General features: G+C 39.9%; 1 protein-coding gene across 6 annotated transcripts in view; it reads left to right on the forward strand.

Moving 5' to 3' along the window:
* Positions 1–24242, forward strand: part of LOC116216900 (uncharacterized) — a 36831-nt gene extending 12589 nt beyond the window's left edge. The window contains exons 5-12 of one of the 6 annotated variants that reach the window (XR_014884709.1): positions 4586–4741; positions 5824–6350; positions 7304–7520; positions 10027–10140; positions 10521–10675; positions 14685–14775; positions 15250–21977; positions 22840–24229. Coding sequence is in view for 3 of the 6 variants with exons in the window: in XM_085229473.1 (XP_085085599.1) it covers positions 7518–7520; positions 10024–10140; positions 10521–10675; positions 14685–14775; positions 15250–15273 (390 nt within the window). In the remaining 3 variants the exon portion in view is untranslated. Of the gene's footprint in view, positions 1–4585; positions 4742–5823; positions 6351–7303; positions 7521–10023; positions 10141–10520; positions 10676–14684; positions 14776–15249 lie in introns of all 6 variants that reach the window. The other 5 variants (XR_014884710.1, XM_085229473.1, XR_014884711.1 and 2 more) reach the window with 5 other exon arrangements.
* The last annotated feature ends 930 nt before the right edge of the window (positions 24243–25172 follow it).

The following is a 25172-nucleotide window of genomic DNA, read 5'->3' on the forward strand; positions in this document are numbered from 1 at the left end:
ACTTTTCCCTCAAAAGTGATTTATCTGACTGAGGGTGGTATTGCACAGTTGCACAGCAGCCTCTGACTAATCTTCAAAGATGGCTTTCCTCCTGCCCCTGTGGAAGCCAGCTCAAGATGAATAAAAACTGGATCTGAAAAGAGCCTAACACGAACCAGCACATCAGGCCTATTTTCTGCCATTCAGGTGGTCTGTCCACAGGAAAGGATAAAGCCATCCCTGCCAGAGTCTCACTCTTCCCAGCTGGAACTATAATCACTGCTGCACTGCTCCGTACTGGGGGCAATCAATAATTGATCAATGGGACAAAGTGGTGGGTGTTGGGATACATCCTGGGTTTGCTGCCTGGCTTTGTAGGTTCTGCATGCCAACTGGTGATAGCAAAAGTGAAGTAATTTTAGCCACTGAAAGTGTGCAATTGCAAGTTCATATTCTCTGCAGACCACTCTGAGCACTGTACAGTCATTCCACAGAACCTGGCTCCAGCCAGAAACAATGAGAACAAGCATGACAGTGGTCAGAAATGGATCTGTGGACAGAAGCCTGGTAACTAGATGAACTCCTACTGTAACGGGCAGTATTGAAATACCGTAACTCCAGTGAATTTTAAATCAGGCCTTTTTAGGGCATCTTCAGAATCTCAGCCTCTGGTGAGAATGCATCTAATTTACTGAAATTCCCAGAGCTTGACACGTGACAGCCTCAGCAGTGCAGCGCTCTCTCTGCTTGATGTGCAGCAGGATTGCCTTTCTCCTTTGTGGGTCCATTGATGCGGCCTGCCTGATCTGATCAGCACCCCTGTGTCTGTGCTACCAGAACATGTAAATACATGTGATAAAAATGAAATTTTGGGCAGGGTTCAAGAGTACATAAAAAAAAAAAAACAAAACAAAACATACATTTATACTTCTTGAATCCTTTTGAAATCTTTCAGCTTCAGAGTTAGATATTGAAAGCTATCCTCGTGGAAAAGGCTTTGCTTTAAAGAAGGTAAAACGTACTACCTCAGAACACTTCACGCTGGCAGACATCAGTTCTTTGCAAATTGCTGAAGTTTGTCCATGCTTTCCCCAATGTTTTTCTTGAGCACAAGTTATTGTTCTGGTTTTGCTTTAATTAGTCCCTCATAGTGTTACTCTGACAGATTACATTAGGCATCGCTAACAATATGCCTTGTAAATACAGTCATTTTTTTCTGTCCACAAATTCTCTGTGCTCCGGCTGTTGTTTTCCATGTCTGTTTGGTGCACATAATTATATAATATATCCTAGAAATAAGTGAAATAGTTGCTAACCTTTTAACTGCTCCCATTTCTCAGCTGTTTTCTTGGTATGTGACAGGTTGCCTAGTCCACAGGACAGTAAATGTGCTCCTGTCAAGTGACAGAAATGTTAACTGTGAGGGATAAGGAATATCAATTAACAGTACAGTCTATTTGGAGCAGAGCTGATTATGAAATGCAGGCAAACTTTCTGTCTTTTTTAAACTGTGATCTTCACCATAATGTCTACATCTATTGTACTGTACGTGCATCCCAGCTAGAGGGCAAATTCAGCTCAGTCCTATCTCTTTCATGCAGATGTTGACCATCAGATGAGATACGTGGTGTATTTCAGACTGGAGTCATCATGTGAACCACAGAACTTGAATCTGAGCACAGTCCTGAGCTAACACAGCAGTGTAGGCATCAAGTGCAGATCTTCAGGTCAAAATCAGTGACCTTGATGAGGGGATAGTGGCCACCCTCAGCAAGTTTGCTGATGATACGAAGTTGGGAGGATTGGCTGACACGCCTGAAGGCTGTGCTGCTATTCAGCGAGACCTGGACAGGCTGGAGAGCTGGGCAGTAAGAAACCGGATGAGGTTCAACAAAAGCAAGTGTAGGGTCTTACACCTAGGGAGGAATAATTGCATGCACCAATACAGGCTGGGGGATGAGCTGCTGGAGAGGAGCTCTGCAGAGAGGGACCTGGGCGTCCTGGTGGACGACAGGTTGGCCATGAGCCAGCAGTGTGCCCTCGTGGCCAAAAAGGCCAATGGCATTCTGGGGTGCATTAAGAAGAGCGTGTCCAGCAGGTCGAGGGAGGTGATCCTCCCCCTCTACTCTGCCCTGGTAAGGCCTCATCTGGAGTACTGTGTCCAGTTCTGGGCTCCCCAGTACAAAAAAGACAGGGATCTCTTGGAAAGAGTCCAGCGGAGGGCCACAAAGATGGTGAAGGGCCTGGAGCATCTCCCCTATGAAGAAAGGCTAAGTGAACTGGGTCTGTTTAGCCTTGAGAAAAGAAGACTGAGAGGGGACCTGATCCAGGTTTATAAATATCTGAGGTGTGGCGGCCATAACGGTGAGGCCAGTCTCTTTTCAGTGGTACGTGGAGACAGGACGAGGGGAAACAGACATAAGCTGCAGCACAGGAAGTTTCGCACAAATGTGCGTAAGAACTTCTTCACGGTGAGGGTGACGGAGCACTGGAACAGGCTGCCCAGGGAGGTTGTGGAGTCTCCTTCTCTGGAGATATTCAAGTCTCGCCTGGATGCCTACCTGTGCGACCTGGTGTAGGGAACCTGCTTTGGCAGGGGGGTTGGTCTTGATGATCTCTAGAGGTCCCTTCCAACCCCTACAATTCTGTGATTCTGTGAAATGGACCTTTAAGATCTTTATAGTGTTAACCACAGAATTTCTTTTGATTGTCCTGTTTGGAGTCCAGCAGCTCATGTCTTTATTGAAAACAGAGCTTCAAGATGGACTCCTGCCTTTACTAGAAAACATCAACAGACAGCCCACCCATTTGCTTTGCTCATTATTCTTACCACTAGTTTTTTATTTTTTTATTTTTATTTTGATTTTCATTGGAATCAGAGCTATGTTTTTTTTGTTTGTTTGTTTTTGGTGCATATTTATTTACTTGAAAAAAATACTGCGGTGAAATAAGACAGGAGAGATTTTTTTTTTAATTGTATATCATAATGACTTATTCTAAAATTTGGTGTTTTATGTGGCCATTTGAAAGTGTTCTGTAAGAATAGGAACTATGTAGAAATAACAGACTTGTGTCGTAGGCTGTTGCTTGAAGAGAGAGAAAACTTATTGTGGTTTCTCAGTGGGAAAATAATGAAATGTGAACAACAGCTTTCTTAACTTATATTTATACAAAGCTTGAGGAAAGCATTGTATAAAGGAAAAATTTGAAACTTAAGAAGACACAAAAGCTTCAAACCATTCTTCAAGCATCCCAGGCATCTGATTTACAATGCCACTATTATGTGAGAGGGGACTTCAGAAAGCCATCAGATATGAGTAGTAGGTCTATGAATTGTGACAGATCCTTTTGGAAATGAGCATCCCTTTCCCTGTGTGACTTCCCATGCTTTCCCAAGGATGTAGCTTGAGAGGTGCTTGGGATTCAGCATTTATGATGGAGTCTGTAACAAAAACCAGCATGGGAGCTGCAAGCAGGTATTTAAATAGTTTGAGTGAGAGTGTGAAACGGTTTAAAAAGCCTTTCCTGAAGGTACAATCACTCCTGGCACCAGAGTAGAAACACTTATGCATATTTCTGCACCCTGGGGCAGTTTTCAAGAATGTTGCTAACGTTAAATTTGAACTAAAAGGGCTTTAATTTTTCTTTTTGATGGGGAGCACTCATTATGCAAATAAGATAGCCTTTGGGCAGCTGTCTATTTTTCCATGTTTTCTTTTTTCTTTTTTTTTTTTTTTTTTGGTAGGATGCTAGTTTAAAATGGAAATTTCCACACTGAAGTTACCTATTTAGTCATGTATTTTTAGTGTGCCTGGAAACGTGAAGTGAAACACAATCGGAAACAAGCGTGATAAGTTAAGCACTATCCTGGCTTGAAAAGATCCTTGTTTCACTTTGGCACTCTCTGTGTTGTAACTCCCCCAGACAGGGAAATTGCAGTAACTTCCATTTGTCCTTCACCTCATGCCACAGATAAAACAGTTTTGGTTATCTCCCTAGTTAACCTTTGTTGGCCAGGATATGAAATGAACTAAATGCTATCATTCTTCCCGATCTACCCCCACATTGTCAATTTTTGGGTTGGAGCAGTTTGGATGAGGGCTTCCTCAGTGTTATAAGGGAAGCTGACCTCTGTATTCAGTCTTCCAGTACTTTTGCTGTCATTCAGTTTTTTTTGTGTAGTGGATCCCTAGATTTGACTGAATGAGAACATGCATCCAGGCAGGCTTTGTCCATGTGATTACATTGAGTAACAGAAGTGTTTGATGAACATGGGTCTTATTCACCACCAGTAGAGTCAAAGAATTATTCAGAAGAGGATCTAAGAAAACAAGCTGTTCTATGACTCCCATGCCATGAGAAAAGCCAATAGAGCAAGAATGCTTTTTATTTGCAAATATTTTTCCTCTCCTAAAATCTTGTGTAGGATGTAGAGGTTTTGGCTCCCATCAATGCCTGAAAATCTAGAGGTGAGAACCCTGAAGAAGTAACTTTTAACCTACGGGAGAAAAGGCAGACTGCAAGGAACATTAAAAACTGGAAAACAAGAAAGCCATTTTAGTAACTTATTTTGATTTATCCCCTGTTGGCTATTCTGTCTCAGCAGCAGTTCACAAGAGATGTACCACTGTAGTGTGAGGTTGATCTCATGTGGTGGCAAACAGATGGAGGCAAGAAACTGGTCATTCATCTCCAGCAGCTCAGTGAGACTCTGCAGCAATCTCTCCCTGGGAGCAGTAGAGAAAGAGAACCGGCCTGTCTTGTAAGTTGCTTGTTGTTTAGATGGAACTGTAAATCATCTGACTTGGTACCTGTGGGTCATGCAGATATTTCCTTTCCACTCTGAGTTTCCTTACCAAGAGTTCATTTCTCCTGCTGGGCTGATGGTAAAATATCTGCTTGTCAACATCCAAATAGAATTTGCTGTACAGGAACTTGCCTTTCCTCCTCAGTTTGGTTTGCTTAATTACATGATTGTTTACAAAATGTTTTGAGTCTGTCTGGAGGGAAGACCATCATGAAATGCAGCTCATTGTCCTGACAATGCAAACTGACATGGGTGTGCAAGGGCTGGGGGACCAAACCTCCTCTGTAAGGGGAGATACATTACAGAAGATGGGCAACTTGCTGAGGGAGAGCAGGTGGCTTCAGTAAAGTGGGAGCTCTGCCCTCCTGGGGAGAGGAGCAGCAGCAGTCTAAGTGCTGAGGCTGACAGGAAAAGTTAGTGGAAATGCTTTCCTACATTGCAGGGCACAGCTGCAACACGGAGCTTTGTTGAGCTTGAAGACTTGGTGTTGCTGAGCTTGCAGCTGGAGGCAGGGAAGGCTGTACACAATGAACTCTACTTTTCATCCTTTCATCTCAGTAAATAAGCAGAGTGGATGCTATCAAGATCTCAGCTTTTTGGAAGCATGGGATGAAGCAAAACAACCCCAGGACATTTCTAGATGAAGGGTGCACAACTAAGTGCCACGGGGATGTTGCTTGGTATCTTTCCCAAGCACTCTGCTTGTCAGATGTTCTTGTGCTTCTGCTTAAGGTGATGGAATCTATGACCTCTCTTTAATCACTATGCAGAGGGAGACTGGGGCAGGACCCTTGAGCACTGTGCCATGCAGCTCCCAGGGTAAGCCTCACAGTGTTCCTTTCACCATTGTGGCTGCTTTCTGCTTGTAGTGAGCACTGTGCCAGTTCCTGCTTAAAAGCTTCTGCTTCTAGCTATTTTTTAATGCTGGGAGCAACCTGAGTGCAGTGATCAGAATAGCCTTCTGTATTGCCAAACATATTTTGGAAAGAAGAAAAAGAATAATTACTATTACTTTATCAGCAAATCATTTCCCACAGGCACTTTATTCATCTGTGACAGAGGACAACTGAGAAGGCGGTTGTGGCTGGTTGAACCATAGCTGGATCATATTGTAAATGTTTTCTTCACTCTTGCATCTGGATCATGTTTGGTACAGTTGCAGAACCCTTTGAAGCCCATAATTTTAGTTTTCTGCTGCTTGGAAAAAAAATAGATCCTAAAAGAGAAACGACAAGCAAACTAAATCAAAACACGTTTTCCCAAAATACACATAAACTTCCCTTTCCAGTAAGTAAGAAAATACCCCAAGGACACTGGATCTCAGCATTAAATCCAAGCCTCAGGAAACAGCCTCCGTAAGACAAACAAGGAAAGAAATAAACTCTGCTGTCCTGCCAAGGGCAGCCATGTGCTTCCAATGTCTTCATTCTCAGAGGGAATGCTGGTGTCACCAGGAGGATCCATGCAAGGAAGAGAGCAATGAAACCTCTTTGAACCCAGCCTGATGGCTCTGCAGCTGAACAGGTGCAAATCCTGGGTCTTCTGTGCTTTTCTATAAACTAAGGTAGGAGTATTTACTGAGCTATGGGTGAATTATTATAGCAGCTAAAATCAAAACAAAGCTGTGATTTCCCTTTTCAAAGCACACTGCAGGCTTTGTTCGCTCTCCCTGATAATTTTATTCCAAGGCAATAGTGGTGACTTTAGGGAAATCCCTGTGATCATCACAGAGTCAGACAGCAACACTGCCATTTTACACATAAGAGGGACAAGTACTGACCACGGTGTCACATATAGAATGGTTTCAGCTGTGTTCTTTTACTTCCTTTTCAAAAGAGCTGACTTTGGTGATCAGACATCAGGCAAACATGTCCCAAGTTTCCCTCTGCATCCATGGCGTGATCAGGGGATCTCCCTTCTGTATGGATGCAAAAAGCTCTGAAAGAGTATTCAGAGACTTAAAGAATCATTTTTTAAGAGTCGGAAGAGACACCTAAGAACTGTTTTTATGATTTTCAGTTTGAACAGAACCAGGTGCTTGATTAAAGTCTCAGCAGTTGGGATTTCAAAAGCCACAGCATGGACGTGACCTATCCACAAAATATAATGAAAGAGAGAAGAAAGAGCAGTTTCCAGACAAGGGCTTTGTTTATGCTGAGAAAATAGGCAGATGTGATGGCTTCCACAATGCTGTAGGTAAAGGTCCTCTGAAGAGGTAAGGTGGCAGCTGGTACAGCAGGAGGAGACACCGACCTTGTGTCCCACTCCTGGGGCTTGACAGGATGCAGGACCAATTGCAGTCAGTTCATCTGACAGGAGTTCTCACAGAGGCACCTGGTGTACCTAGGGTGACTTTTCTCTATGGTAGATGAAATAAGCCTGTGACAGCTGGAGAGGGATTGCACAGATTTAGTTTCCTAGGTAAATCATTATCAATGCTCATGGTACTGAGGTTTATGGAGTACTTCCTGAATGATAACAAGACATAATTTTTATTTTATATCTCTTTCTGTACAGCATTGCCAGCACTGCGCGCGAGATCTATGGGCAGTTATCCTAGCTGAAAATCAGAGCCAAGCTGTGGAATTAAGACAGAAAGCCCACTTCACAGAGGACAGGGATGAAAACTCATAACTCATCTGTCAGGGGAAGTTGAGCCCCAGCATGGTGTGATGCGGAGGTGTGGTACACGACATCTGGGCACTCCCAGTGCGCTGCCAGCTGCAGCCATATGGTGGGTATTTTCCTGTCTTTCATTTGGCTGCTCTTCCAAATGTCCTCGTACAACTTTTTAAAGTTACTAATCTGGCAAATTCTGTTTCCTTGGGTATTTCTGACTGTCTCTGTTGCCATAAATGTGAGAAGACTGTAAGTGCCATAGGATGGGTCCATATGCTACCAAGCAGATATCACTCCAAGGCAGCTGGGATGGGTTTCTTATATGCTGTGATGGGTTTCTATCCTTTGCCAGGGAATGTCAATCGGTGCTTGATGTGTTAAACTGAAAATTCTGAACAAAATTCAGCAAGGAAAATAAATACTATTTGGTGAGTAATTTGAACATCAGCTATTATGAAATATGCTACTTTTAGAAAGAAAAATCATCTCAATTTGTCTATTTGCTATCAGTCCCAATTTCCTAGGTTTTCATAGATGTAGATAAAAAAAAAAAAAATAAAAATTAAAAAACACACCAAACAAACAAAACCAAAGCTGCTTTGCTTCTAATGCATTGGGAAGCCCAGCAAAAGACTTCAAGTTGAAACTCTAAAATGATTTAATTGATATTACTCAAGATTTATAATGGAATACATAATCCAACCTAAATTTCTATTTTCTGTTAAGGCATATTTGCTACATCTCATTCCAAGAGACTTCTTAAAGCATGCAATATCTTTTTCAACTTTTTACTTCAGACTGAGTTTAGTATTCATGCTGACTTGTTGACGGTTTGGATAGACTAGGTATGAATTACATTATCATTAGATTTCAAAATCTGGACAATATCTGTGTAAACACCACTAGTGAAATGCAATATGTTAAAATACCATTGCTGTTCACAGGTTGAACACTCAGTGGATGGGCCAAAACGGTTATAATTTCACTGAAGTCAGTTGAACTTGGGTCAATTTACCTATTCTTTTCCTTTAACACACTGTTGTCCTTCTTTCTTTTCTGTGAAACTTCTCATGCTGGCCTCTAAATTTCTTCGCAGATTTTTTTTTTTTTTTTAAATCTGTGTTCTACAGATCCTCTCCCTCTGTTTTTTCTCTTTCTTTCTCAGGGAGTTATAGGCAAGCTGTAGCAAACTCAACATTGGGCAAATACTAAACAATATAAAGCAAAAAAATGCAGTGATATGGGTGGTGTTTGAGGTTCAAGAGTTGAAAAACATACAATTATGCTTTGCATAAAAGATAAAGATCTTGATCCTGTTTTCATAGTGTCGGTGGGAGTTCTGCCACCATTCAGTAAGGGAGGGATTAGATCCTTAAGATATCTGATGAAATGTTTTGGCCAAGGATTATAACCTTAAATACACAAAAGCACACACAAACTGCAGCCAAAATAGACTCAAAATATAGTACCTGTCTCTGGTGGCTGAACTGTATGTGAGATCCTGTTTTGAAACCAAGGCTGTTGTCTGTAATTCATTGAACAGGTTTGGTAGAACATTTTTTCCTCAGGGGTATTTGATGAAAGGTTCAAATTTTGCTACGCAGAATAGGTTGATTGGCAAAGATACTGGTAAGAAAGGGACTTAAAATGGATCTCAGTGGATCCTAGAGACTAGGCTCTACTTGCACAGGAAAGCCTTGACTCTTCCCACTTCTTAGCAGGCTCTTTCACTGTTGACCTCTTAACTTCTTGTAGAACAGGTGAAATAAACCTCAGAGACAGCAAAATCGTGCACATTTTAAGATACAGGAATTTATAAAGCATGAAGAAAATTATACTTTGAAGATCTTTGCTGAGTTGTGATTGTAAGATCTACCAAGGGATATATGCAGCCATTGTGTCCCTATGGTTTGTATTTCTTAGGGGCAAACCCCCAGGCTTGCACGAGAAAAACAGCAGTACGTACTGTCACATGCAAATCAATACCTAAGTGGAAGAAAGAGGGATGAAAATGTTAGAAAAAAGATCAAAAAATGGTGGGGAGTTGCCAGGTGGCAGCTGCTGTTTGGGGACTGGCTGGGCATCAGTTAGTGAGTGGTGAGCAATTCCTTGTGCATCGCTAGTTTTGCATATGTTTTTTATATATTATATTATTATTACTATTACATTTTTTTCCTGTTTTTTTTTCTTTCTTTGTACTTAGTTTTTATTTCAACCCATGAGTTCTGATTTGTTTTTTTTCCTTGTATGTCCTTACCTGACTACAAAAATGGATATTCTGCTTTCTGCATCTCCACAAGCACATCCCCAGTAGCAATCCCACCACTGCAGCCTTAGGCTTTTTTCTGTCTGCTGCTGAACTGTCTTTCTTTTATGTTGGTAGAAAGGTTTTGAGGGGCAACTTTATCAGATTTAGGCAGCACTGCCCTCAAATACAAAAGATCAGCCAGGGCTGGACTGTTAAAGGGATATTGAGAGGTCCCTGACTGCAGTCTCTCTTACTAAGCAGGGTTAGTTGTACCCAGACCTGAAGTGTCATTTTTATCTAAAATAAACTTTCAAAATGAGCATTTTTGCTTTCTGCTACTCATAATCTATCCCTTACCCTTTATGACCAGCAGAGGCTGCGCGATGAAGGACTTTGCCGCTCTAACCAAGAAATCCAGAGTAGAAAACTGAAAAATAAGGGGAGAGATCAAAAAGTTGAAGATGTTTTTATTGCTGTTTTCTGGCTGGTAAGATTTCTGGTGTATTATTCCCTAAACATCTAGAATGTACAAACATGTCTTCTATCTCCCATCCTATGCTCAGCTTCCCCACACGATGCAAATGCATGCAGTTGTCTCCCTGCTGAAAGGCTGCAGAGTTAAAAGCTGAGCTGTTCGTCCCTCTGTCTGGGTGGGTGGACAGTTGGATCCCAGATGGATGAAAATTCATTCCTATGACGAAACAGGAAAGGGTCAAGGCTGCTTCAGTCCCTTCCTTTTGGCTTTCCTCATTCAAAACAGGGAAACTCAGATCTTTCTGAGGGGGGGGTGACTTTTAGCAAACAGTAACATTTGTAAGGTAATGTCTGCTATGTATTCTGACTGCTATGGTTCTGTATGTCCTCAAGGTGTTTGATTGTTTTCAAGTCATTGTTATGAGGAAGAATATGTTTGCAGAAAAAACCTTGGCACTTCATCTGAGTTCTCACATTTCCCTCTGTGAAATCCACGCTTCTAATGAAGAACCAAACAGGAATGGGAGCAGCTGCTCTGTATGGAGGAGGTACGTCACAAGAGTTTTTGTTTTATGTTGCTTTTAACAACAGTCATCCATCTCAAAAGATGGCTGTGCATTAATATTCAATATTCAAACTCTGTTGGAGATTACCTTGGTCCATAGCCAGCTATAGCTATGAGAGCAGATAGCTTATTACTTAACCTCTGGATTGCCTCTTCTCAGTAGTTGTAGGCCATGGTCGACAAGGCCAAATGTGCACCAGAGCTAGAACTTCTTTGTTTGGAGGAGGGAAAAAGAGCATAGCTTCTGGCTGGCACAAAAGCCATAAAGTCAGCTTATCTGTAACAGGCTCCTGTGCCCTTAGCTGGCAGTGAAAAGACACTGCTCCTAGGAAAATCCCTAGTGCCTAGGGGACAGATCAGAGATGTTACCTGTCCTCTTCTAACACGTTTATATTCTGTATGTGTCTGTGCTAAAATTTCAGGTGTCAGAATATTTTATTGCACATGGGGTAGTATGTACTAGATAGTTTTAGCAATGCAAAGATACAACAGCAGCCCATCAGTTGCAGGTAGAACTTTCCACTTGTACTTAAACTTTAACTGGAAGAAATAACTTAAGTGGAAATATAGTTGTTGTGCAGACTACTTTACACCCCAAAAGCCAGCTCCTTCTTCTCCTAAATGTATGAAGGCCTAACTGATTCTGTGGGAAGAAGCTATCAAGTTGAGTAGAGTATAGTAGCAAATACTGCAGAGGTGTTATAAATGAAGCTGAAGATGCAAAAATTATACAATTTGATCAGGAAAAAAATTCTCAATCGTAAAATTTGCAGATTAAAAAAAAAAGACAAAAGATACAATTCCAGTAAAAACCAACTTTCTTATGAGTTGGAGAAATGTTGCTTACATTTTTTGTTACTTCTTAAGCACAAGTACTTGTTTTCATAACTTCTATAATTTCCTTCATCTTGAATTGGAAGCAGATCTGCTATGTGGCCAAACCAGAGTCACAGTTAGGATGACTTGTGCTATTGTGGCCTTTTTGTTAAGCATACTATGGAGAAGAACTGCCAAATATTTTGTGTGATTGAAGATATAGTACTTGGCTTGCTCAAGAGAATAGATGTGATGGATGTTCCAAGTGCTGTCTTGCGTGAATTCAGTTCCTGCGCCTCATGGAATTGCTTGCTAAGTGCTTTCGGAACTAGGTTAGCAGTGTTCTGGTTACCTGTGAAGAGAAATCTGCCCAGGTGCAGAAGGACCAGACAGAAGTGGAAAATGTATTGTTGGTCACTCCTTTCACGGCAGTCAAGAATGGAAAATCTCCAAAGGTTCACCCTGTCCTGGTCTGGAGAGGCCATCATGGCTAGCTGCAGATTGCTAGCTGATGCAAATGTCTAAGACTTGTAACACCACTGACCTTGTCCTTTGAACAGAGTTTCATGTTCCGAATTTGCCAGTTGGGTACATTCCTTGAAAATAGCATTTGCTTGGAAATAAACTATAGTAAAGGCTGGCTAGAAATTGACAGCAGTGTAATAGGGTTATGAGAAAGAGAAAGTTAAGGATTTCAAATAGCTGTCTTTTGCAGATCTGAGCCTTTTCCTTTCCTGTAGCTGTCAGCAGCTTAGCACAGAGAGAGTGACTACAGGAACAAAACTTAGGCAGTAAAGCTGTCACGAGGAGGACTTTGGATAGGGAGAAATGATTCCTGTTTAATCCAAGGTTAGTGGAAAACACGGAAATTTAAATAACATCAGAAGCTCACAAGAACACAGAAAACTGTATCTGCGTTTTTTGTCTTCACAAAGGAATGTTAGAGGGTTAAAAAAAAAAAAACAAAAAACAAAAATCTCTGCTCTGAGATTTTTAAACAAATCATGCTGTATCACCTGTAGTTTTCTTTTCCCTCCCACTGAGATGGGAACTTGGATATTCTGGGAACTCTATAAATACACTATAAAACAACCACTTAGTCAAGACTTTCTGTGTTAATTAGGTAAACGTATGCGTGACTTTGAGCCCATGAGTAGATGTTTGTGCTATTACTTGTGCTTAAGTAAAGCAGATGCTTAAATATTTATTAAATATGGATCTAAATCTCAAAATGGACCAAGGGAGGTATAACTGGAGAGATGCTGCGGAGATATTTTACATAATTTAGTCTATTTCCCATATGTCTGACTTGAAGCTATATGATTTCTAAGAGTCCAGTGCATGCATGTATGTGGCTCACTCCAGCGTTATCAGTTTTTTCTGCAGTAGTAGTTCTTATCCTACAGCCCCAAGTGATGTGAAGGTGGTACTGGATGCAGGACTCTACTGGCATTGATAAACTTGATAAACTCTACAGACAAGAGAATTAAAAAACCAGAATAGATATCTACTTCATGAATAGTTTTGAAATATCAGCATCTTTTTATTCTTGAATCACAGCAGACTTTCAGATTTCAAGATTTCACCAAGAGCAGCATTTTTGAAAATCTATTACATTTAGATCTCAGCTTTTTCAATATTATCTTTAAATGTACATTTTGCATCATTTGGTTTATTACTGGAAAATTTACTGTGCTTCATTTCCATTTCTTATTCTCATTTTTACTGAAAACAATGTGTTCCCATGAAAATAATGTAATTTGGCACATTTTCTGACAGAAGGATGCGTTTTCTTAGAAGAGCTTTAACAAGCTTTAGATGTCAGCATAAATGTAATTAATCAAAAAAGCAATCCAAAGGATGGCTATTTGTAATGCCAGTAAGGCTACTAAATGGCATGTCTGCTGCAGTTATGATCAAGCAGAACAATAACAATAAATCTATGATTCTATGAATAACACTCAAAATAATAAGGACAGTTACTTGTACAAAATTGAAACCCTTGGATTTTCCACGTTTAATCAGACAGGATCCAGAGCACATTGGGAGAATTTCAAATAGCTGTTTTTTGCGGAGAATTCAGTTCATGTGCATTAGATTTTTAGAAAATATTCCAAAGGAGAGGAATTCCTATCCCTTTGTTGCCTTATTGCCCAGGAATACAGCTCTGCCAGGTGTGGTTTGGAAAAAAGGCAATCAGAAGTTTTCTGAGAAGTGCTTCTAACTTGCATTGGCCTGGCAAGGACAGGTATGCCAAATCCAGAATGTCAGAGAACTGCAAGCTGCTTGGCTGAGAATTAGTTTTGACATGAAAACAAGCTTCAAGTTTCTACAAGCACTATATCAAGTTTAATTTTGTGGGTGCACTGCTTCCTAGCTGCATCTTCCAACAGAGATGCACATTACTGACGCCTGTATTTTTCTGCTCATAAATCAGTAAGAATGGAAAATGAACAGATGGATTGACTTTTCACAGGCATCCCCAGACAAGATGCAGGAGTGCACAATTCTCTTCTCTCTGCCCAGAAAAATCCCTTATGCAAAGACCTTGGCATGTAAACATCATTACATGCTCTTGTTCATTTCTGAGCCCCTCTGCTGTATTTTTGCTATTTTTTCCTTCTCTTATGCACTGCTAACTAATTAGAGTAGGGACCTTTTATCCACGTATAGCAGTGAACAATTTCCTCATTTATCTTCAGCAATGATTATATCATTTTTATAGCAAGTTTAATTTATTTTCTGTTTGCTAAGGGTGAGCATCAGGGAAGATAATGACAGTGTGATGACAGACATTCATAGGAAATACACCTTGCATTTTGAAAATATGTAAAAATAGAGAAATAATACTGGAAATGCATAAATAAAGAGCGCAACATCTTTTTCCCATTGGTCTTAAAAATTTATTACAAACAGTTGAGAAGCCTGCTCAAAAGCAGAGAGTTTCTTGGGTAATTCCTGAGTCAGTACAGAAGGAGATGTGTGGATTTCTTCAGGAATGCTGGGTACAGATGTACAGACAAGGGTCAGTGGATCCATCTATCTCCATATTTTGTCTGATGAGGGGCCAGGGAAGGATCTTCAACAATGTCAAATCTAATTATTTTCCAAACTGGACAGTCCCTGTGTCATTTGTCTTCTCCACATACCATAATCATCCATTCTGCTTTCTCTAGGGCTACAGAGCAGCCTGTGAGATGGTTGGCATCACCACTTGCTGTACTGAAGGCAGCAGACATGGACATTAAGCTCAGTGAAAAGAAACAGGTAACTTCATTGAGTCTTTGGATCCACCTTGCTTTACGTAATAAAATTCAAAGGTATAGCTGACTTTCAGAAAGATGATTATACTTAATCGGGTAGATAAGCAATCTTACTAAATCAACAAACTATGGCACATCCCCTGGTTGCTCTATGAATCAAAACCCTTATGTGTATAATTTAAAAGTTTATTCTTAAATTTATGGTTGATTTAAGATCAATGATATACAACGATATGATGACTAATGACTAACCGTTCAAGTCCCCATAAAATGCATGAATCCCCCAGAGAATGATACATCTTCGAATGAGTAGAGCCTGACAATCGAGGATCACGTTCTCCCAACCTTCTGATAAGTGTTCTTTCTATTACTTCCAATAGACTTTGATACATTAAACTGGATAATTTATTCTCAGTAATTTATCTTTATCTTTGTTCTCATGGGTATCAGCTCATCTCTTTCTATCTTTTCTTCCTAGAGAAATGCAGTGCATCAGGATTAGGAACAATAAACATAAATCAGGTAAGTTCAAATTAATATTGTGGCATCTTCTTGGTTAGACTAGAAAATGAGTAGTGAAGAACTATGCATTATATCTTCTGTACAATGGAAATTCTGTACACCTACACTACTGATAATTTCACTTTGTCCTTAATTCACTTGATAATTCAGTCCTATAGTGCATTGCTACGGGTAATTCCCTACAGACTAAAAGAACAGAAGATCAAGTTCTGGCTGCGTGGATTTTACTTTGTACTTCTGCCAAGTTGAACATGGATTACATGATAGTAAGAGAGGTCTGCCTTTTTTTTTTTTTTTTTTTGACAGTTTCAGAAACATAGCATTTGCATGATATTGTTCAACCAACCATCTATCCATCCATTCGCCTGCTATATAAAAGAAATTCTGGCTAAGGCCATCCTCAAGTCAGAGCTTTAACTGTTTCTCATCTGCACATCATTCTGCAGTTTGTATAAACTTAATTGGGTCTAGTTCAGTCCCAATAAATAAGGCTTAAAATCCAGAACTGTCCTTTATTTTTTTCTTTGATTTTGCAAGTGATTAGGAATCTGTACTGGGCATCTCAGATATTTTATTTATATAGAGATATATTATTTATTGTACACGCATAAAGTATATATTAAATATATATAAAATAAATAATATATATATAAAATATTTTCCTGATTTTTCTTTTCTGTAGCAGAACCTTTTCCTTCACAAAACTGGGGCTATGAGGGGGAAAAAAAAAAAAAAAAGGTGCACTGCCTCACTAAAGCAAATAACGAGATAGAAGGAGAAATGGCTCTGATGGGAAGTGCTGCAGTCATAACCATAAATAGAGAAATGGGACATTTCCAGGTGCCACTCCTAAATAGGCGGACGTGGACGTGAAAAGGTGAGCTCTTTCGTATGTTTCACTTCTCAGAAAGGTGAGAAGCAACCTCACTGCAGAGCCAGAGGAGAATTAGAAGGATTGATTAATGTAAAAATGATCTATTTGGGTTAGAAGATCAAAACACAAATGATATGAAGCGGAGAAGATGGATTAATCTTCTATGTAAATCGAAACAAGGTCAGTTCTTTTCTTATGTGTCATTTCAGAGGAAACAAGCTTGCAGTGCAGAATTCTCAGAGTTTATTCACTGCTGTATTGTGGTGTGGGGAAAAAGCCTCATAGATATTCAAACTGCAGAAACCAATGTTGATTCCCAGTTTTCACACAAGCTGCTTCAGCCAAGTACACCGCAAAAGTCTGTGATAACAATACAAACCGCCTTCTTTATTTTTAACAAAGATAGTAGGACAATTTTAAGTAAATTTTCCTTCTAGGTGACCCATTTCTTTAAGGATTAACAATGTTTTTTGCTTAGGTAGAACATTTATTCCCCAGTGATGGATGGACCAATTTGATCATTAGAATAAGCTGCCACTAAGGTGTTATCTTGTTCTCTGTCATTTATTCAAGGTTGTTGAAAGAGGACTAAACCTCTTCTGAATATTAAGTATTCAGACATCCCTTTTCACTACTTTCAAACTAAGGAAAGTGGGGAAACAGTGCTCCTCTTTCATCTAACTAGTGGTTTCTAGTGAACTGAGAGTAGAGCTATATCTGTGTAGCACTGTAAAAGCATTGTGACTGTTGTGCAGATGTAAAAGGGGGATGGTGTGGCCTGTATCTGAGCCAACGTTGTGCTGTATCCTAAGGGTATTGGATATATTGGAGATAGCGTGTGTTTATTATCATACAAGTTAAATTTCCATGTAGTATCATCTTCACTATGAAAAGCTGCTGTAGTCTTTCCTCACTATAGTGAATAATTAATCCTTGAAAAAAGGTGTCTCCAGATTTTATTTTTTTTTTTATGATCTGTCAAAGTAGCTCAGGTACCATTTCATCTCTCACTCTACAAAAATTTAAGAAAATGAGATCTGGGGATGAGCGCTTATGCCGTTTCATATTGATATTATAATGTTGATTTGGCTGGTTTGACTAAATTTCTTAATGGGAATGCATAGATTTTTTTTAAATACTACGTTCTTGTTCTTAGACACCTAGTAGGTCTTTCAGAGAATTGATTTAAAGTCTGGATTATTTCCCATCTCTGGCATGCGTCATATCCCCCAGCAGCAAAGTGAAGGTAAATCACTAGCGCTGCATGCCTTGTTGTGGTTGCTCCAGCATCTGCTCTTTTGGAGCAGCAGAGGCTCAGAGTGGAGATCACGATCTAGCAGAAAGTGTTAGCTTGGTGTAGTGCTGACCCAAAGCTGTCCCCATCTCCTCCACTCCTCCTGATTAATACAGTCATAGAATCATTAAGGTTTGGAAAAGCCACTAATATCACCAAGTCCAGCTGTCACCCCATTCCCACAACCTCCAATAAACCACATTCCTCAATGCTACATCTACCCTTTTCTTGAAAACCTCCAGGATTGGCGATTCCACCACTTCCCTGGGCAGCCTGTACCACTACTACTGTGTCACTGCAAACATCCATGTGCCCCATCAGAGGGGTTGAGGTTGGCAGCCCTCTCTTCCCCCTCTCCTCTTAGCAGAAGTGGTGCCACTCCACAACTCCAGGGCTGGGAACCATCAGAAGTTATTTCTCCAGGGACTCATTCCAGAGCTCAAATTAGCAATGAACCATAAACTGACCAAACATAGGATTTTGGACTGAATTTATGATGGATTGTCCCAAGTTTAATTTCTGGCTCTGTGTTGTTGCTACAAACTTTCACCCCTCGATTTTCCCCCAGGTAATTAACATAATGTCATTGCTTTAAAGCATGTCATTTGCTCAATAACAGTCCCAATTACTCAGGGGTTACTGACTTTGGACTTTCAAAATGCACTACAGGAAGTACCATGACCCTAGTTATTACAGATACATTCATGGATCAAAGACCCTGCAGTCAGCCTTCTTGTCCCGACCAATCATTAACCAGGAGGAACATTGTGAAGCTGCTGCTGATTTTTCCTGAGTTACTTTAACAGACTGACCACACCGCGTGTTCCTTCGTCCTTACAAGAGTTCCAGAAGATTAGTTAGCTAAACCTGATAGGACTTACGGAAAGCCAGAAAGAACTTGGCTCAGCCTAATACGAACTAAGGTTGGAAATACTTTTGAGTGCTGCAATATCTGCCATATGTTCCTCATTCTTCCTGTTTTTTTCCATTAGCCCAAACATAGCAATAAACACTTTTTCCTTAGCTACTTCACTGAAAGTTTTATTGACCTGACATTGCAGCGGTGTAAGAGAAAAGATCTACAAATCAGGTTTTGTTTCAGCTGTTGTCTTTGCAACAGGTTTTTGGATGGCTTTCAATGGAGATAGGGAGAGAAAGAGACTGTAATTTTGCAGTCCAAAGAACTGAAAGAATGTATCTTTTCCACACAACGTTAAGGTGAAGCTATGTAAGGATTTAGCTGCATGAGCGAATAAAAAGGAGGGCAGTTATAAAGATTGTAGTGAATATGCAGAGATGGCAGAAACAGTGGAGTCAGTTGTAGAATGAGATGTGGACTTATTTAAAGGTGAGAGAAACTGAGAGAACTGACAAGCTTAATGGGAACCTCAAATCCAGGCTATTTACATGAGCTCTCTCTCTCTAATAGCTCAAACTGGACCTCGGCTATTTTATTGGGTGCTGACTTGGTGTATCCATAGATAATTGTAAGCAGTATTCAAGGCAAACCCTTCTCATCTGTGTCTTTGGAGGGATAAATCATTCCCACAGTGTTTCTCTAAACAGGGAGCTTTGTGAGGTGATCACCTAATGTTTATCACCTAAGCAGATAGCCCTGGTTACATTTGTAGTCAGATCTTATTTTGTATCACTAGGAAATGCATTCCTTCACCCACACAATAAATTAAAAAAACATACGCATACCTACAGATTCATTTATGTAAGCACTACAGAAGTGAGATTGTCAGGAAGCCTTGCATTAAAACCTTCATTCCTGATTAGGAGATGGCATGCTGAGTACTTCAACTCATTTAGCTCTTCAAAACACGCTATTATTAAGGTATCTGGCCCTTCATACTTAATGAGAGCTTTTCTATTGAGATGCAACAATGATGCATCTGATATGAAATTTTAGTTATAAGTGTGACTTTTTTTTTTTAAAAAGCACTTACTTCCTTGCAAAATAAAAGGCTGAACTCTGCTTTTTTTTTTTTTCCTCAAGGCTTAAATGATTTGATTCTGATATTGCTATTTTCCCTTCAGGATCACTTTAACTTTTTAATTCCATAATTCAGTATGGACTCTTGGGGTCTTGATAGATGAAAAGCTTAACATGAGCCAGCATTGCACTCTCGCAGCTCAGAAAGCAAATGCTATCCTGGGCTCCATCAGAAGAGGGGTGGCCAGCAGAGACAAGGAGGTGATCGTCCCTCTCTTCTCTACTCTTATGAGGCTCCATCTGGAGTACTGTGTCCAGGTTTGGAGCCCCCACTACTAGACAGTCAGGGAGCTGTTGGAGAGGGTCCAGAGGAGAGCCATGAAGATGATCAGGGGCTGGAACATCTCCCATACAAAGACAGGCTGAGAGAACTGGGCTTGCTCAGTCTGGAGAAAAGAAGGCTGCAGGGTGACCTCATTGCAGCCTTCCACTACCTAGAGATAGCCTATGAACAGGACCATTCGAAATATGGTTGTCTACCTCTTTGTACTCTTGGAGTAGATTTCTTCTCAGGATGGACACAGCAATGAATTACTTCCTCTGATTAAGGGTTGAAAATGCTTCAAGTCTCTTTTCCAGTTTGAAAATGAACACACAGAGTGGAAAGCCAAGCTGAGTCAGCCTTTTTATAGGTTTTCTGTGAAAGAATCCTTATTTCCAATTATCTAACCCAGTGGCTACTGAAGTAGTGGTGCTTCTAAGTTACGAAGATAAGAAATTAGTTCCTAAGGCAAATGGTCTTGCTGTGCTTCCATTTTTAAATATAATTCCATTGAAGGACACTTGATTTTCAAAGTGCAAATCAACATGGAGAACTTCCTTGGACGTTAAGTGTTATTGAGCACTGCTGTTTTACGAAGGATGAATTAAAGCTCTCGAAATGTGATTCTTTCCGAGGCCACTGCTTGAACTCTTTCTGAATGGGTCTTGCAAGGATCTTGGCTTAACAAGGCAGCCTGGGGACCTTGACAAGCACAGATTTTTGGCTCCAGCGATGAGCTCAGAGTCAGTACAGGAAAGTGCTGTGATTAGAGGCAGGGTTTGGATGAAATCCAGAGCTCTTATCCCAAAGCCATCCGAGGCAAATAATTTCTGGTACTTATAAAGCATTGCAAGTGTGAAATTAGTGAAATATCTGTAAGTAGAGACCCCTTTGAACACACAGGAAAAAGAGACCTTTTGGTTAGACAGCATCTCAGAGTTGTCTTGAGAGTCCTCAGTGCTTACATGTCTCTGTACATCTAGTCTGACATCATGCACTTCATTCAACAGCTGTTCTCAAGTGCACCTGCACTTCCTCATCACACTTACCCAAATGAGTAACATCCTCAAGCTTGCACAGCAAGAGTTGCCCAGATGTCAACTTTGCTTGCAGTTACTGTGCCTATTTCCTGCATGTGCAGGATTTGTATGTGCTATTATTGGGCTTTTCCAGGTGTAGCTGACAAAGTAGCAAAGACCTACAGTCCCGTTAGATTTGGAGACATAGGGAACTGGATGTATTGAAGGCTCTAGCTAGTCATCTGTGCTCTCAACAATGACAACCCCATGAATTTGTTCATTCCATCCTGAAGTGGACTTCCCGTCATAATACTTTGTGCATGGATTTAGGAAAATTTGAATGGTAAGTGCTAAAAATAATAAAGCTGACAAAATAAGAAGGATTTTAGGTTAATCTCAAGACAGTTAATTATTCAGCATCTCCTGCTTAGGCACTTTTCTTGCTTTACTTTCTTATTTTCTATTTGAATGTCAGGCATTTTCTGTCAGTGCCTTTAATTAGTCCATCCATAAATACAGATTGGATCAAACTATGCCACCTTATACTGAAGAAATATCACAGTAATCCTTACTATATTAGCAGCTGTTCTGCTATTTTGCATTAGTATTTTGTTGACTAATATGTTTTGCTTGGAACTTTCATGTATAATATCTATTTTTAAAGTATGGCTTCTTCCTAATTGCTTAAAGGTAAGTTGCTCTTACTTCTTCAGTAGTATTTTTGGAATTCTTAAGTTTTGAAAGACTTTCATTTCAATTTGTGCTTTATGCTTAAAAGAAAATCAATTTTTCTGTAAACCAAGCCCATCTCATTTTCTTTTAAAATGATCTTGTGTTAAAAAGAAACAACAGTACCACAGCCTTTATAGGACTGAGGCAAAAGATCTCTACTTGACAGAAGGTTGATGAAGTTTTAAACAACAACAACCACCACCCTGATTCAGTGTGATGAACCCTGCAATCTAAGAGATAGCTAGTGATACCAATTCAAACTTAAGTCAGCATGCAGACCATGGTGTGATTAAGTAACTATGCATTGCCTTTGAGAAAATCCCTCCAAGGATGTTGCCTTCCTTTCAGTTCTCTGAACCCTTTAGAGAATATAAATTAATGAAAAGCTTTTCCCAGCGGATGACAGATTAAAGTGGAGATTCATGCATCTCTCTGGCATATATTCCCATAGGGAGCTGCAGTCCAAACTCTGGGGATGAAATGCCAGAGACAGAATCACAGTAGGTACGTCTACTTTCTTACACCCTTTCACTGAGGATATTTTGTATTCACATATAAAATAGCAGCTAAAATAAGTTCAGGTTTGCTAGTTTTTAATGTTCTACCTCCATGGAACTAAAAGCACACCTATATGACTATTAATATGTTTTTAATTTAATTTTTAATTTTAATACATTTTTAATCAACAAAACAAGAATGCAGTTAAATCTATAAGAAGGATCAAGTATCTGTTATATCCTTAAAGCTTTTTTCATATGTTTTGAAGGAGAAAATGAAATTTGTTTCAAGGCATTTCTTTGAAATGTACTTTGAAAGCTTTTAAGAAGCAAGATACAAGATGACTGCAAAGAATCCTCTAAGCAAGCATATATTACAATGATAATAAATTCAAAATTGATACCATTCATTGAAACAAAGGGAATATGTCAGGTTGTACATTTATATGTAATTTGTTTGTCAGCTGGTCTTGAGTGTTGCAATATACTAGAAAAAGTACTGAAAAAACTCCCTTGCATTTGTACTGCCTGACACTTCCTATATCTGAGCAAAAGCATATTGAAAAGGTTTAGGAGTAGTGGGAGTCAGTGGACCTCTCGGTATTTAAGAAAATATCAGATATATATAACAAAAAAAAAAATTGAATCCAGCTATAACCCCATCAAAAAATCACCATTCCTTCTGAGTCCAAACCAGCTGCTGCTGATTTGCAACTCCCTCTGGAAATGTTCTCAGTACAGACTCCCAATTCATTGCTTTAGTTGGCATCTTCCATGGGAAAAGTTGTCTATCCTGTAACTGCTCTGAATGGTACAGAAAAGTGGCAGCAAAATATTATTTTGCTTGTATGTTTTCTGCATTTCACCAGTAGATGAAGCTCTGCATCGCTCAAGAATACCTCCTTCAGACATCGTGTCTTCTTTCCCTGTACTTGAACTTCTGAGTACTTGATTTTGGCAGTGGTACTATGAAGAACTACAGGACTGAAGGAGTAAAGACGCTGGTAGTCAATATTTAGTAGGCACAGCATCTCTGGAAACCCCATCCTAAACCTTTCCTCCTGCACAGAATTGTTCAGGCTGATGTTAGACTGAACCAATCACAGTGAGATTATGAACAGGCCTTTTCTGGCCTCCAGATGTTTGACACAGTGCTTCAACATGTTAAAGTATGTTATTTTGAGATGGGAAGATGAGAAGCTTTGAGGGCACAGACGGAAGAGACCGCTTTAGAGGACCTCTTTAGAGGACCTAATTTGATTGTTTGTGAACAGAGTAGCCTACGTAAGTAGTGCTATGTGAAAGTAGGCGTTAGTACTTGCTGTCCCCCACACCTCAGCTTTATCTACAGTTGCAGTGGGGGAGCAGAAGAGTCCAAGAGGGGTCCCTTGAGTTCTCTTCCATTTGGCCTTTCTCTGCTCTGCAGTCAGTGTGCATGTTTCTCTCCAGCCATCATAGAGAAAGTGGGCTTACAGGGTCAGAATAATAACCCCAGTTTCTTTCATTCTATGTAGCCTCAGTGGAAAAGGAAGTTCTAGTTTGATGTTATGAGTTTTTTCTTGCTATTTAAAACTATTGTTGCTGGAGATCCTGTCATTCTCTTCACCATACATTGTACTACTTTTTGGGAAAAAAGTATTTGCTAGATTAGTTGTAAAAACAGTTGAAGACCTTCAGGGTCAAAAGAATTTGCAATTGCACATTCTCATCAGTTTAAGAGTATATAAAAAGGGGATTTTTTTTGTTTAGATACAGTTAGCTAAGAAATTCAAGTGACCCTGGGTTGGAATATGAAAGCTTAGATTCAACTCAGATGAACATTTAAAAAAAATCAGTTCCTAATGCCCTAAACATTTGTGTATGAAGAACAATTTTAGTTTTTTCCAGTCCTTCCAAGAACTCAAGCATTTCTTTTCTTTATACTCAGGGCCTGTTTTCTCCTTTCTTCTCATTTAGAGTTCTAAAATGAGTTATTTTTCTTCTTGTGCTAATAAAGAGAATGAAGAACTCTACTCTGTTTTCTTTAACATTTCAAAATCTCAAGCAAACCCCAAAACTACAAGAAGCTACACTGAATTATATTAAACAAACTCTGCAGCAGAATTAAGTCCTTCTCCCTAAAGAAAAGCAAAATAAAAGAGCTTTTCAAGTAACCACTGAGCTTCCCCAGAGATGAAACACTGACTCTTCTCACCAAGACTATTTGTATTAGTCAGTGTTGATCCAAAAGAGTTGACCCAAAGAACCTAAACATCTTTGCATTTGAAGATCAGATGCGAGGCCTTAGTTTTGACTCATGTCTAACCAATGATGAGTTACCCAGTGCTCTAGCAATGCCTATTTAGGTAAGATACCTCTCTTGCCACTGACTTCAGTTCCACCTCTTACCAGTGAGCCATTCTCTGTACATACGTATTTTCCTTGCAGCCAGTCACAGTGTTTCCCTGTAGTCTAGCAAGTCTATGCTACTTGCTATGCAAATCACAAACTCAAGCCATGTGAATGACATCCTTGTTATGCTCTGGTTCCAAACTTCCAAGTAACTCCTTCCAGTATATCCTTGGTTTTGTCTTTGCAACAGTTGCTAATGGAAGCCACTACAGTGCAGGCTTATAAGATCTTGCATTATGCCCTTTTGTATTTTTGTTTCACACACACTTGACTTCCCCAAACCTTGCATTATAAAGAAAATTTCCCAGGACTGGCTACATTCAAAAGTAAAATTATTTGGAAAGTTTCAATAAACTCTCATAAGCAGCTTTTAAGCAAGTCAAGAGAATGAGGAGCAAAGGAAACTTGGTAAGGTCAGAAGACATGATCCCACTCCAACAGACGTCAACAGCATTGTTTCCAAAGTCCTCCCAGAGGATCAAGAACCAGGGACAGAGGCTGCTGCTCTGCATTCCTTCTATAAACTGAGTTGCCAATTAATCTTGGTAGACTTCCTAAGGCCAGATTCCAAACCCAGCAAGACAACAGGCCACTGGGTTCTGTGCGAACATCATAACTAACCAGAGGGCCTGTTAGGTTTTAGTTGGTTCTCTTTTTTGAGCACTGCTCAAAAAACTTGTATGGTGGACACGGCTCAGAGAAAGCTGAATATCAACCAAGCCCTTACTTTCTGGCTGTCCCAGGCTTTGCTCTTTTCTGATTACGCTTTCATTTTAAAAAGAAAAAAAAGAAATAAAAACAATCAAGCAAA

This window comes from Meleagris gallopavo, chromosome 8 (assembly GCF_905368555.1).
Source record: "Meleagris gallopavo chromosome 8, MGAL_WU_HG_1.1, whole genome shotgun sequence".
Lineage (NCBI taxonomy): Eukaryota > Metazoa > Chordata > Aves > Galliformes > Phasianidae > Meleagris > Meleagris gallopavo.